The sequence below is a fragment of the Amblyomma maculatum genome, chromosome 3 (genome assembly GCF_055883805.1).
Source record: "Amblyomma maculatum isolate TAMU_Amacu chromosome 3, ASM5588380v1, whole genome shotgun sequence".
Taxonomy (NCBI): domain Eukaryota; kingdom Metazoa; phylum Arthropoda; class Arachnida; order Ixodida; family Ixodidae; genus Amblyomma; species Amblyomma maculatum.
This window is the reverse complement of record NC_139346.1, coordinates 79,647,909-79,661,672: the sequence shown is the minus strand read 5'-3', so window position 1 is coordinate 79,661,672 and position 13,764 is coordinate 79,647,909. Positions and strand designations below refer to the sequence as shown.

Here is a 13,764-nt window from a genome sequence, read left to right as displayed (position 1 = left end):
ACTGGCGTATTCCTGTTGGTCTAAAGAAATATAGACAGGCCCTTCTCGCTTCTCGGAACACCGCGGCGGCTGCGCGGACTTGTGTCGCTTGTCGACCATGCAGGCATCTCATCGTTTCGCAGGAGGGACACGCTAGTCAGTGTTCAAACTGCTCTTCCTCCGTGTAGACGCTTTGCCACCCTTCTCACCACCCGCTAGTCTTCCTCTCTTGACAGATATTGTGCAGTCGAAGAAAAACGAAACAACTCCCGTAGCATGGGTTAAGGGTTCGCGCTTCATTCTCCCAGTCGGCGTGGTTCTCTCATTCGCGACTAGAAGCTGGTGTCTCAGCCCCACGTTCTCATCGACATCAATCGTTCCTGGAACGCCTGCTTGGAAGTCGCCCTCAAACGGCGTCGGTGAGACGCCCGAAATCGGGAAAAAAAATGCAGCATCTCAACAACAGGCTGTGTTCTTCGCCATTTACCGTGGCCGTCTTTTTCAAGCGAAGACACGCAGCCATGCCGTGGTCGGCGGCTTGCTGTAATTTACGACGGAAGTTTCCGCCCTTTCCAGCTGAGGTCTGCCCTTCTTCTTCGAGGTCTATCGCATTGTTGCGTTGGGCGTCGAGGGTGCATGACATGGTTGCGGTTATCCCTTATGAAAATGAAATTTGCCTTTTTACTTCCTTTGTTTTTTCCTTTTTGCTTCCTGAACAGCCTTCCTATAGACTTTTCCTTTCTTTTGACTAAAGGAAGTTTCCTTTGAACTCACCTTGTTGAGACTTTCCTTTCTTTTGACAGAAGGAAGCTCATTTTTAAACTGGCTCTCTTTGGCAATACCAATAATGACCTTCTTTCGTTTGTCCTCAAGTAAAGAGGAAGTAAGTTCCCTTTACTCTTTATGCATCATAACCTTCTTTTTTTGTTCTTAAGTGAAAACATACGAAGCTCATTCTTTTCAGGTCTACTTCTCGTTTTTTTCTGCCATGAGCATCCCTTGCACTTTTTTTTAACTTCTGAACTTTTTAGAATAAACCAATGATACTTTTATCAAAATATACGCAATCGCATTCGTTTCTTTGCTGTGCAAGTAAACATCATTTTCATTTTTTTTTGAATCCATGCTATTTTTTTTTTTCATGCGCTAGATCTTATTTTTAGCGCGAGTTTCTTCTTAGTCAGCACACAAGGACCAAGAATATTCACCCCTTCCGCCCTTTGTCCTTAAGTGTAAAGATAACTTTCTTTTCATGCATTTCTTGTGCTTATTTTTGTGTGTGTGGCATTACTTGGTCTATGTCTTGCCCCTCTGAATTTTTTTTTTACATAAAATATAACACATTCAAGAATTTTCATACATGTTAAAGAATGCCAGGTTGTTCAAATTCATCGCTTTCGCAGCCCGCTGCTTCGATGGCGATCCGTGCGCGAGACGGCGTCTACATCTGTGACCGCTGCTTCAGCACTCTGACACGGTACGCAACGAAGCTCGGCGTAGGGCTGGCAGGGTTCTTCAGTATTTGGGTCGGCACTGCAGCCTGGCAACGCTTGGCTCGCAGCGACGCTGTTAGCAAGCGCGGCCTGCTTCCGTCGTGATTTAGTGCACCACGGTACGGCGCGACGTTGACGCCGCGCAAGTACGCTTTTACCGTGGTGGCACTTCCAGTGCGTGCGACAGGTAGGCGACGGGTAGGCGGTTATCGCAGCACCATCGATAACGGCTTCAAAAGCCTGCGGTTAAATGCACTTCACGATATGCCTAGCCGGATGTCACACTATTCACGAAAGTCAAGCTCGTTTACCTCCTATCACAGTTTAAATACCAGCAATTAATACGTCGGCGACGTCGGTACCATCGTGCACAAGAAGCCCACGCAGCCGAGGTTACCAAGTTCTGCCAGTAAAACCAACGTTCTCACGTTGAGTAAAACCAATGAAGATTGACACGCACCACAAGAATTCCGCTTCAGAGAAAAGAGCGCTGCTGTTGCTAGTGACAATAATTTGCTTAAATTATTTGCGTTTGTTACGCATCACATATCATTAGTAAAAAAAACAAACTCTTAAGGTTGTTTTTAATTATAGTTTTTATTTTAAAAGTTTGTTAAATTTGCAAAAGTGAATTTAAAATTTTGATTCGTTCGAAATGGCGCTTGAGACTCTAGCGCTATCGTTTTCGTGAGAACAGCCGGCGGCATACTTCACTATGTATTTCATGACTGTAGGAAGTTGATTGCTCGCGTTCGAACTTCGTTGTGTTCGTCGTGTTTTCACAGCGTGAGTAGTGCAAATGGCCGATCACGTCTTGGTTAAATGGGTAACCGCTCAGAAGTGATACGCATACCCCGTAAGAAACCTACAATCAAAAGAACTGCAGGTGAAACTGGTCGATAATCCAAAATACTGGAAGATTATTCTGAACCAAGGAGTGCTACATGTCCAATGGAAGGAGAGGTCGTACTCTCCTGCTTTCAGCCTCGGAGTGGGTAAGTAGTCAAACGTCTCTTGTCTCTTTTCGTTTTCGTAATAATGTTCACCGGTGAAAACACCTTCCTTTGCTGCTCGCGGTGAGTCGTGTCGCGAAGTCGTTTACATGCCCGCATTACGACCGCGTTGTGTTTACCGGCAGGTGACAGTAGTGCACATGGTGCACGGGGTAGACAGACAGTTGATTTCGGGAATTACGTGAAATAAAAAAAAAAAACAAAGCCTAATGAACAGAATTTGCGGAAATAAGAAGTAGAATAAACGCGCCTGCTGTCGTTACGTGGACCCGATTCTCCCTGTTTACACAGCAAATGGCATTTCTAGGTGTTTCGTGATAACAGGAGTAGGCTTCCAATTTGGGCTCCGTAAAAAAGAAGAAAAAAAAAAGGATCCTGTTCTTACCGTTGTCTCGGTACGGCGCGGCATAGAGAATGGCAGCTCCTTGATTATTGAAGCTGATTTAGAACAAGTTTTAAAGATGCCCAGGGTGCTCGTTTCGAGACAACAGGTAGCGTAGCAGCGAAACGGACGCTTTTACAGCTGCAGGCGACTGAAGTTTAAGCAGATAAAAGCGCCCAACGTTTTGTCGCATTCATTTATTTTCATGTTCATTTCTTTGTTTCTTTTTACTGAAGCATCAAACATGCTTCCTTTCTTCGCTACCAGCCTTTCTGCAGATTTCGCGCAGAGAGAAAACTTTATTTCGAAAAAAAAAGGAAAACAAAAGAAGTGTGTGTGTGTGTGGGGGGGGGGGGGGGGGGTGCAGTGCATGGAGTCGCCATTCCAAGACCGCAGTGGCCTGGGCTGCCGCTTTTGCCTGAGTTACCAGACTACGCTGGGTCGCTAGGTCGGAGCGTAGCAAGGCAAGCAGTGATATCAGTTACCAACAGCATAATGCTTAGTGGGTGGAACAGCACGAAAAGACGAAGCACACAAGAAGAGAGTGTGTTTCGTCTTTTCGCGCTGTTCCACCGACTATGCAATTGTATCAACTCGCCCAACTGCCCATCCTACTTCAAAGCATAATGCTGCAATGATTTTTAGCTGCCGATCTAAAAGTTGCTCCCAGTGCATGGGGTACGGCCAACAGGTGGAAGAGCACCGCTCTCTCCATTTCATTTTCAATGCTGCCGTTGCGCCTTGCCACTAGTTCAGGACGAGGTTGTCTGCCACGGGATCGCGTGCTCCCTTTCATAAAGCTCACGACTGTACATGGGTACAATCCCAGCATTCATGGCCGCATTTCAGTGGAGGTGAAATGCAAGTTGACTGTGTACTGTATGATGTCATTTGCACATTAAAAAACCCCAGGTGAGCCCACCACTACGGCATCCCTCATAGCTATAGCTTAAGTCGCTTTGGGACATAAAACACCATGAACCTACCATAAAGCAGAGTGGCTATGTTTTACGGTATGCGTGGGAGCTCAAACTGTTTTTCTGGAAATGCATCCTTTGTTTTGTCCACTACTGCTCAAGTGGGCATTCTGCCCACTTGAGCAGTAGTGATGCTGGATGGTGTTAGCTCGCAGTTAAACATTACCGTGTCCTTTTATGTGCCAAGGTTTGCTCAAGGGCTAATGTTCCTCCTTAAGAAGTGTTGCTTTGAACCCTAAACAGTGTCCATGCTACGTTTCTCTTGTCAGTGGTCTTCATTTGGTCACTATTTTGCTAATCTCATGTGTGGAACCAGATATCTGCACAATGCGTTATACTGAATAATTTTTGTATGATGCATTTGAGTGCAAATACAATTTAGTGGATAGACCTTGCCACATGTCGTTTTGCAGGAAAACTGCAGCTGCGACAAAATGTCTAAGCCAACAGATGCAAAAAAGAGAGTCCTGGAGCTTGAGGATGAAGTGGAGTCTGCAAAAAAAAAAAAGAATGAAGAAATATAAGGCCGCAAGAGATGAAGCACGTCAGATGCTTGGTATGTGATCGCTTTTTTCTGAAGCCAATGGAATGCTGATCTCCGTTGCCATGAGACTGAAATTATTTGCTGTGTCACCAGATGCTACGTAAAGCATAACAAATTCAAGTGCTAACTCTTAAATGAATAAGGCTCCTTGGTCTATAGCACGTCCTAGTAAAAGCACCAGTAAGATTATGTTGCTGCAATAAGGTTCCCCCTACACTGAGGATTAGGATTGGTGTTCTTCCTGTAGTTGTCTTTGCAACACATTATAGGTGGTGTACAGTAGTGCTCAGCTACACCGTGGTGCTGCTGCATGACGCCACCAACCACCATGCTTGCAGTGCACGTAGCAGATGAACTGCTGCCACTCCTGCTCTGCAAGCATGCTTTGTGTTATCGTGACTTGCGTGTCACACGTCATTGCCTGGGATCGGCATGCATCTGAGATTGAGCCTGTTGTCGTATGTGATAGCTGCATGAAAATGCATGGTAAACAAAAGCCACTCAAGGTGAGCACCTGTGCTGGTTTGTGCTGCTCAAGCCGAGGCCGAAAAACAGGCGCGGGATCGGGTTCCTTTCTGTTCTGGAGTGGTCGGTGACAACAACGCTCCAGTGAACCCGGAGAGCTGCATTAGGTTCAAACACATTCACGGGGTATAAGTTGTAGCCAGATGGCTGCGGCAGGTCTGTGGTGCTCTTGCATTACTGTGGACGGCATATCTGAATGGAACCCTTGATTCCCTCAGATTTTAAGCTCAGAGTCTCCTGCAAATGATGAGGTGCATCTAGAATGAATGCAGGAGGGACACCAAAAAGTCTAAATTTGTATGAAATTATCATATGTGGCCTCGTCATGTCTTGGACCTTGGAGTCCTTATGGCATGCGCTTCATTTTCCTGTGCCATTTTGGTCACTCAGGTGGTGTTTTTTTTTTTCACAACAGGAAATTCATGCTTGTTCAAGCTCGGCACCTACTCAGCAATCTGCCTAACTTAACTCGGTCACTACACCATGTTAGCAAATGTCGACACAAAAGACAGATACGAGATAGGTGAAGCATGGGCTATCGAGTATCAGCTACACACTCGAGTGTCAGCCTTTGTCCAGATGTATGGCGTATTGCTGCCGCCATACATGTATATTGCATGCTGACCTCTTCAAGGCCCTTGCTACCGACAAACTGTTTCAGGGATGTGATCTGACTAACTTCTGTTAAAGCGCTCACAGCTATCTCGGCATCATCATCCCCACCCATGAATTCATTCTAAGCAATAGCAGCACCCGTCAGTTGCACTGTAGTTACAACGTCCTCCGCAGTTAATTCAATCCAGGCATTTCCACAGCGAACAAAGAGATCTGAAGTGGGATGTCAGCATTGGCTTCATCAATTGCTATCAGCATCCCCTAGATTATGTACCGCTGATAGGGCGCCTTGAGTGCGTGAGTGATGCCAGTGTCTAGCAGCTAAATTTTGAATGGCGCATTTGGTGACAGAAAAGGGTTTGTCATGCAGTCAAGGGCAAAGAAAAGGCTTTTCTCCTGTGGTGAATGTTACATGGGCTGCTGCTGCTAGTGATGAAATAGTATGTTTTGTTTCAGCTTTCCTTTTTTGTTTTTTGCTTTTTTCAGATGTTGCTGAGCTGGTCAATCAGCTGACGGAATCCGTTAATAATGCTGCGTGTACAACACAAGCAGTTGTGCCGCCAACCGAGGCTCAGGTTAGTTGGTTTAGTCTAGTGTCTGCATGGTTGTCCTCATTACTGCCTTTCTCGATGAAACTTTTTTAAGGGTCACACAAGAACTTGGTTCTAGCTTTATGATAGCACTGCCACAAGTCATGCACTTCCATTGAGAAGTGTGCAGGGATAGGGAAACGAGGAGCTCATTATACATGTGAATGAAGTCAGCAGTCACTGAATTCAGGCAAGAAGCAATGCTCTTTATGATTGGTTGGCTCTTAGGGTTTAATGTCCAAAGCGACTCAGGCTATGAGAGATACTGTAGTGCAAGGCTCTGGAAATTTCGACCACCTGGGGTTCTTTAACGTGCACCGGCAACACAGAGCACACGGGCACCTTGCGTTTCGGCTCCACTGAAAAGCGGCTGCCGTGGCCGGGATGCTCTTTATGAGACTGGGCTCACAGACTGCATAATTAGTAGCATAATGATATTTTAAATGAATGTCAATTTAATAGAAACGACAAAAGACAGACAGTGCTATTTTCTTAAATTCGTCAAAACAACCATGAAAAAAAAATCCCAACTGCTTCCTTTCATTTTAGTGACTGTTACTTCATTCGTGTGTACACTGATTTGGAAGAGTTTTTGTGAAAGCTGTAGTGATCGGAAGTGCAAGGTTAATTTTGTTTACGCTTCCTGTTGAGCATACTTCGCTTGAGCTATAGCAAAGCCCTTTTCATCAGAAAAGAGATTTCCATTAGCTTGTTTAATATTCAGCAATTTCTTAGGTTATCGATCTCGCAAGGCCATCTTTTTGCACTACAACTCGAATGACGCAGCTGGTGCTCCTCTAATCAGTCATTTTAGTGACTTGGGCCAGTCATCATGGTATTCAAGCTAATGTGCAGATAATCCACTTTCACCTGACAGCTACCTTCAATGTCACTATGGCAAGTCAAAGGCAATTAACCACCATGGTATTGCCAGGAGGGTCTCCTTTGAGAAGGAGTTGTGGCTTCTTAAGCTGATCCAACAATAGTTCAATTTCACTTTAACCCCTTGAGCACTATTATTTCGAGATTTCTAGCTAAAATTGCTTAAAATTACGATATCGTTAAAGGCCCTATTACATGAAAATTTGTTGTCTGTGTTGTGAGTGAAACATCAAGAGCATGGCGCTGGCAAGTGGCACGGCCGAACACACATTCTTCGATGATTTGTGTGGCTTACCGAGACCACATGATATCCAAAAGTTAGGAGGAGCTGCTAACTCCGGTCGTTCATTTGAGGTGGGAAGGTGAAATACAAATCAACATTCCAGTGCTCTTCAATGCTGAGTCAGGCTTGCTACACCTAGGCTACGCAGACATGTTGATACAGCTTGGTTAAAGCAGGGCTTTATATGTTGGGTGGTAGCCTACACTGGTCGCATCATATTCTTAAAGGCGGAGCTTAAGTGTCCCTTTAGTTTTTATTTTTACTGCTGGTTTCTATTGGTAGTGTAATAAAAAAGGAGGTATCCGAGACAGAAATATTTGAACCAGAAACTAAGTCAAATGAGCGCAGTGAAGTTTATTGCTCATTACGTGAAAAATCAACTGCCCGCCAATAAGCAGCAATCTAGTCGAGTAACATATAGCGAGGTAACTGGAAATGTTTTACAAGGGACGACCAAGAATGGAAGCCCAGGGGGTTTCATCGGAATGTTGTCAATTTTCATCCACTGACACAGAACTCGCAATAGTATCGTCTGAGTTGTCATCATCTTCGTCGGAAGAACTACTCATGTCATCACTGTCGTCTTCGCTTCCCATAACAATGCAAAAATTGGTGTCTGAGCCATCTTCGGATGGCGAGGATGGCAACTAAGAAAAGCTTCTTTCCCGCGATGTCGGGCCAACAGTGCATGCGTTGCCTCTACCAGGCACCATTTTTCTCATTAAGGCTGCTTAAAAGGCTTTCAAGCGGTAGAACAAAAAGCAGTTAACGGGTCAGTGGTGCCATCTGTCAAATGGCGCATGACCTAAGCCACAGAGGAGCGCTGTACTTGCCTAAAACTCTCAGGGTGAGGATCTATCCTGCAAGGACAAGCTACACTCGTCCAAAATGGCTTGAGGGCAGCTTTACAAGGACGAGCTGCTTGTCCAAAGCGCTTGAGGAGTTAAATTATGAAAGCTACCTGTGCAAGCTGGAAACTAAATGTTGCCTCAAAGTAGCACATACAGAGCAGGGAGTGCATGCTTTTACTAAACCTTCATTGGCAGTTTTTTTAATTGGTTGAGCTTCTGATGTACGAAAAGGATGTTAGTATTTTTAAACAGGAGGTGACAATGTGGGCACTGTGTCTAAACTGGCTTTTAATGGCCTTTGCAATGTTAATGATGAGTAAATCCCTTTATTTTCTGACTTAAAATCTGTTTTTTTTTTATTGTTGAAATGCAAGCATAAATTAGGCCATTAAAAAATCTCTTATTTCTTGTTTTTTCTTCTGCTATAGCAATGCACTATTAGCGCTCAATCCTTTGCGGGACATTATGTGCCCTCTTTTTGGCTAGTTACCTTAAATACATAGTACACAATTGTCAGGTTACACTAATAAAAATGTTAAAAGATGTTTGGCATCGTTCAAAATTAGATCAAAACACCGCTCGGGAAGGTGTCAAAAACATCCAATAGTTTTCGTATGCCTTCATTGTTGTATATGGTAAAGTACGGCTTCTTGAATGTGTATTTTTACTTGCAAACAAATGACCTTAATTATGCGTTTTGGGGTTTCTTTGAATGTTCTGAAGCTGGTCTAAGTTTTTTGTTGTTTGTAAAGCACCTTCATTTTCTTATTGCATATCAAGGAATAATGTTATATGTTACAATACTGGTCATAGTACTAATATTTGCTTTTTGTTCTTGCAGGTGCATATTGGCAGCAATATTATGGTAAATCAGCAGTTGATTGACCGTATGAAACTCAGTGCGGGCAATCAAGCAACAGTTTGTGTGTAACTTGGTGCGGGTTGTGTTCTCACTTTATGGCAGTGTCTGCAATGCCCGCAAGGAAGAAGCTCCAAAAAAGGCACTGGGCTGCCCAAAATTGGATGCTGTTATCTGTAAGTCCTTGAACTCATAGCCTGTGCATGTAATGCAAGAGCATTCTGAAATAATGTCCAAACAGCTGACTTTTCAGTGATGGTCAGGGCCATAATGCTTGCCTTAATGCATAATGCTGTGGTGCCTGCATGGCGCTCACACTGTCCGTGCTCTGTATATTTAATTTACAAAAGCTAAGGAAGGCTGGATGGACTCTAGCTTGTTCATTGCAGTCATGCTTCTAATGTATTTTTTTTTCTTTTTGCAGCCTACACCTGCTTGCTCAATGGAGTACTGGCCAAGGTGGTCACCGGCAGTTGCGCATGTTTGCACTGGGATTGTGAACAGTGATCCGATTTTTTGTCGCAGGGTCTTCGAAAGCAGGCCTAATTGCAAGGCCTAAACACAGGAAGATGTGTACATCTATTCAAATAAATATAAGCTCATACAAACAAATGTTTCAGTCTGAACATACTTCCTTCGAACATCCACCAAATATCCCATAGTCATCATTCCTTCGAACTTCCTTTGAACCAATAATTGGCCACTGCCTGTGAACTCAACTCAAACTGACAACGGTCTGTTCACTGGGAGCTCAAAGGAAATTCACAGGATGGTCAGGGAAAGTTAATTCACAGTGAATTCAAAATCAGTAGCCATTTCTCAGCTCAGAGGAAGTTGTTTCCTTCTGACTTTTTTGAGTTCACATTGAACTCAAAGGATGTTGAACGCAAAAGAAACGAAAAGCACTGTAAACTTGGAATGCATTCACTGCGACAAGAAACTGTGTCGACAAGGAAACCAGCTTTTGAGCTTCTCTCGGCATCTCAAGGTAATGTGTGAATTATCCCTAATCCAACGTAATATTTCTTTAACTTACATCAATAATAAAAGGAATGTTTTGGGGCTGCAAATCCACCGTTAGTTATTATAAGTAGGAGGGAGGGTAATCTTTGCAGTAGTTTGTCACGGCGTTTGTTCTGTACAACACAGCCCACTCGTCAGGATTATCGAAAGTAGCGCAATGTCAAAAGTCAAGCACGCTGTACCTTTTCGTAACTAAGCGTCTCTTCATATGGCAACATTTTCTTCCGTCCGCCTCTTGTGATAAGTCCCACGCCAGAAGTTAATTTGATAAAAGAATGTTATGGTGCTACAACTTCCATATAAACGTAAGTGGTCGATCTACTATTTTTTTGTAACAGAGACGTAACACTGAAGAAACATTAGATTTCTTGTGATTTTGCGATCCGATTCGATTTTAAATCGCAAGAAAATGTCTTCACCAAGAAAATATGATTTGCTTGTCATGAAGAAACACTATTTGACGGTCACAAATATGTGCGACGTTTCACTGCAGACCTTCGGGGGTTCGCAACCAGCAGCGCCAAGGACACACGAGCATTACAGCGGGAATTAGGTAAAAAGTCACCATATCAAAACAAATAAAAATAAAATTTGAAGAGTTGAAACTGACCAATTATACTGCCGTTAATAGGTCAGCCTGATATGAATCAGTAGCTCCACTGGCAAAAATGTTCATTTCAGTTTTTTTACTTTACAAGTAAGCCTCATCATATTCAATGTTTAAAATTTCTGTCGTCATTCTGACATGTCGCCGCATAGGACTTGTGCCATGACGTTTTATAGTTAGATTTCTCAAGTGAAAAACCTTTTCTTTTTTCTTTTTTTGAGGTCGAGCGACCGACGTCAAACTCACAATTTGAGTTTGAGGTGAGGTTGAGTGAGGTCGGTGGTGGCATCAGAAAAATTGAGGTGAGGTCACCTGGTCAAACCTCAACCTCAAAGCGTGAGGTTGAGGTTGAGTGAGGTCAGGAAATGTTTATTGGGGTTGAGGTGAGGTTGCACTTTTTGAGGTCAAATGCCCACCTCTGTGACATGTCTGCGATAGCCCAAGACTCGCAAATTCGCTAAGTGCAACAGGGGTAATCTAATGTATACAGAACTTGAGATAGGATTTTTTCTAAGGTCAGTATAGTCATGCAGCAATTGCTGAGTTTATTTATATGTCCCTTCTGATAATTAAGTAGCAAAAATACATCCGCATCAGCTGCAGAACTTACAAGTGCACCTTTCTGATTTTCAGCCTACAGGAGAATTCAAGGTAATGCCGACAGAATATTCCCAGTCCTTCGCAGAGATCTTATTACCCAACTAAAGGCGTGCTTCTCAAGCATAATGTAAGAGACAACCTTTATAAATGCAGCTGTCCTGCATCCATATGGATATTTAACGAAAAGTTCATGCCAAAAGGACTCCGATGAACAGCTTCGCTACCAAAGAGCCTCCTAATGCAGGGAGTGACAAGGACCACGTTCCGAGTACCTCCAGCGACAGAAAGTACGTAGAAAGAATAACCTTGCCCAGATTTGCCTCTCGATGTGCAGCACATATGTAGCAGCCAACGTATCGCAGCATTCGTACGTAATAATACGTTGCTTCTTTCAATGCTCAGCATATTTGGCAGATTCTATATGCACACAGTTGACTGCGAAGGTTTCGCTAGCTTCCACGATTGGTATATTATCTCAAATGTATGCTAGTTTCATCAGAGTTGCTTTCCATTAAGGAAGAGGGAAATCAGCAAATCACAACCCTTTATTTTTAATCATTGAGATTGATATAAGGCTGCTAATCTAAGGTTGTTATATGATTATTGTAGGAAGCTGCAGCAAAACAATCGCGACGTGCACAGCCATTGCCACTCATCCTTTACAGCTGTTTTGTGGACATTCTATCAGACATATGCAATAGAAATTATTCGTTCGGTCAACGCATGCAATAATGCCCCCTGAATCGTTACAGCAGCCTCAGCAGTCAAGGTTTCTCGGGCCTTACAGATTTGAGCAACACCTTATGCACAACTTCTATTTGAACTAAATTCATAGGAAAAGTACTTAGGGTGATATGCTGCGCAAACACCATTATCGTTCGCCTCAAAGCTGCTTTTGTGGCGACTATTTGACAAAGAAAAAAAATCTACAGCGTCACAGTCTCACTTTCGCAAGCCCAAAATTCTGTATTGGCCTGTCCGTAAACTGTACAAATGCTCAAAATGCCTATTTTCATACTGCAGCATAAACATATTCCTCAACAGTTTCTTTTTCTTCGATTAAAAACCACTGCATAATTATCATTTAGGCTTTGTCCAACTCCTAAATTTTGTATGCGCTCTTTGACGGCGTAGTAAAACTTCTACGGTCGCATTTTTTTTCTCTTTCATCCAGGAAGCGAACCTTCCCAAATGCCAGAGCGCCTGCATAGCAGCTCAATATTCGAGTTAATTGAAGTTCGAGAGAGGGCGAACCTTCCCAAATGCCGGAACGCCTGCATAGCAGTTCAATTTTCGAATTCATCGAAGATAAACTGGGCGGAGATAGTTGCTCTTCGCACGCCGAAAATCAAGAGAGCGAAGGGGAGAGCGAAAATCACGAGCCCCTTCATGAAGAAGATACTCTGAAATACTGAAAATGAAATGAAGGGAAATACCCGGTACTGAGCCGCCTGGCAAAAATGTTCTCGCGACACTGAACGGCTGTTTTGTACCAGAACTGTTTTCTACTACAGGTGCTATACAGAGAGCACGGAAACCACGCCTGAAAATTGAGAGGGTGGCAGAGATTATGGTCTAGAGAGAGTATCGGTTGAAGAAAATCACGGAAGAATAACTTTTACATATCGTTAAAAAAAGACTTCAAGAAAATATAGCTCGCGTGATTTTTCTATACAAAAATCTGCACGCTCGTTTTTCCTAAAACTTGCAAAGACAGTGACCTCAAAGGGTCGTCGCCGTGCTGGCGCCGTTCAACGACAGTGACAATAAACGTCATCGATGCCGAATGGGGTCGTCGCCCTACCTCGCCGCCCATGGTTTCGAGCCGGAACGTATCCTACCTTTTCAGTACAGCAGCACGAATGAACATGACCTCACGAGAAATTACGAGGAAAAACGGGAGCAAGCTTGGGCAGACATTACACGAAAATTCAATTCGCACCTACCACGAAGAGGGACACGAAGGAACTAAAAAACAATGGCAAGTTCTCGAGCAGCAGCTGAAGGTGGCCATTCAGCGTGTACGCCAGCACGAGCGACAAACCAGTAAGTGAATTTACCACTTCCTGCAGTAAACGTTCCGCTTCGTTATAGATCGCAGCTGTCCTTTTTGTACAACTCAGATGGCTTATACTCTCAGGCAACACTTGCGTTTTATTAAAACATAAAAAAACGCATTTGCACTGCATTCAGAACAAGGTTAGCGCTCGGGTATGTGGTTTTCAATATGAGCTGTTACAGTGACACGGAAGGAAGACGAAACTGTAGCAACGGTAGCTAGTGCTACGAGGAGGTTGGCGCCTACCTGAACACTCACTCAAGTCATCAGCCGTTGCGTTCTCGAGCTAACCTTCTTGTCAAGTATCAATTTATTAGAAATCTAAATGATTTTTGAAACCAGCATTTTATTTTGAATTTGCATTGCAAGTTTCAAAATATATGCTGAAGAATAAAAATAAAAACAGTTTTTGAGACCCCGATAACCCCTTAGCATATCTGCTCTGCTGTCATTACTCTGTTTATGGCACTGCTTGTCCCCCT

At 43.6% G+C, this 13,764-nt stretch overlaps 1 protein-coding gene across 1 annotated transcript; it reads left to right on the top strand.

The window, feature by feature from the left end:
• Positions 1-2,247: 2,247 nt before the first annotated feature.
• Positions 2,248-9,065, top strand: LOC146195050 (uncharacterized). Its single transcript, XM_084596703.1, has 4 exons — positions 2,248-2,467; positions 4,258-4,400; positions 6,015-6,103; positions 8,976-9,065. The coding sequence occupies exons 1-4, from the start codon at positions 2,424-2,426 to the stop codon at positions 9,063-9,065; spliced, it is 366 nt and encodes a 121-aa protein (XP_084452829.1). The 5' UTR covers positions 2,248-2,423.
• The last annotated feature ends 4,699 nt before the right edge of the window (positions 9,066-13,764 follow it).

Coding starts and splice junctions, on each gene's coding strand:
- LOC146195050 (XM_084596703.1), top strand. CDS start 2,424: ATGGAAGGAGAGGTCGTACTCTCCTGCTTTCAGCCTCGGAGTGG. Junction 4,401..6,014: donor TGAAGCACGTCAGATGCTTG/GTATGTGATCGC, acceptor TGCTTTTTTCAG/ATGTTGCTGAGCTGGTCAAT. Junction 6,104..8,975: donor TGCCGCCAACCGAGGCTCAG/GTTAGTTGGTTT, acceptor TTGTTCTTGCAG/GTGCATATTGGCAGCAATAT.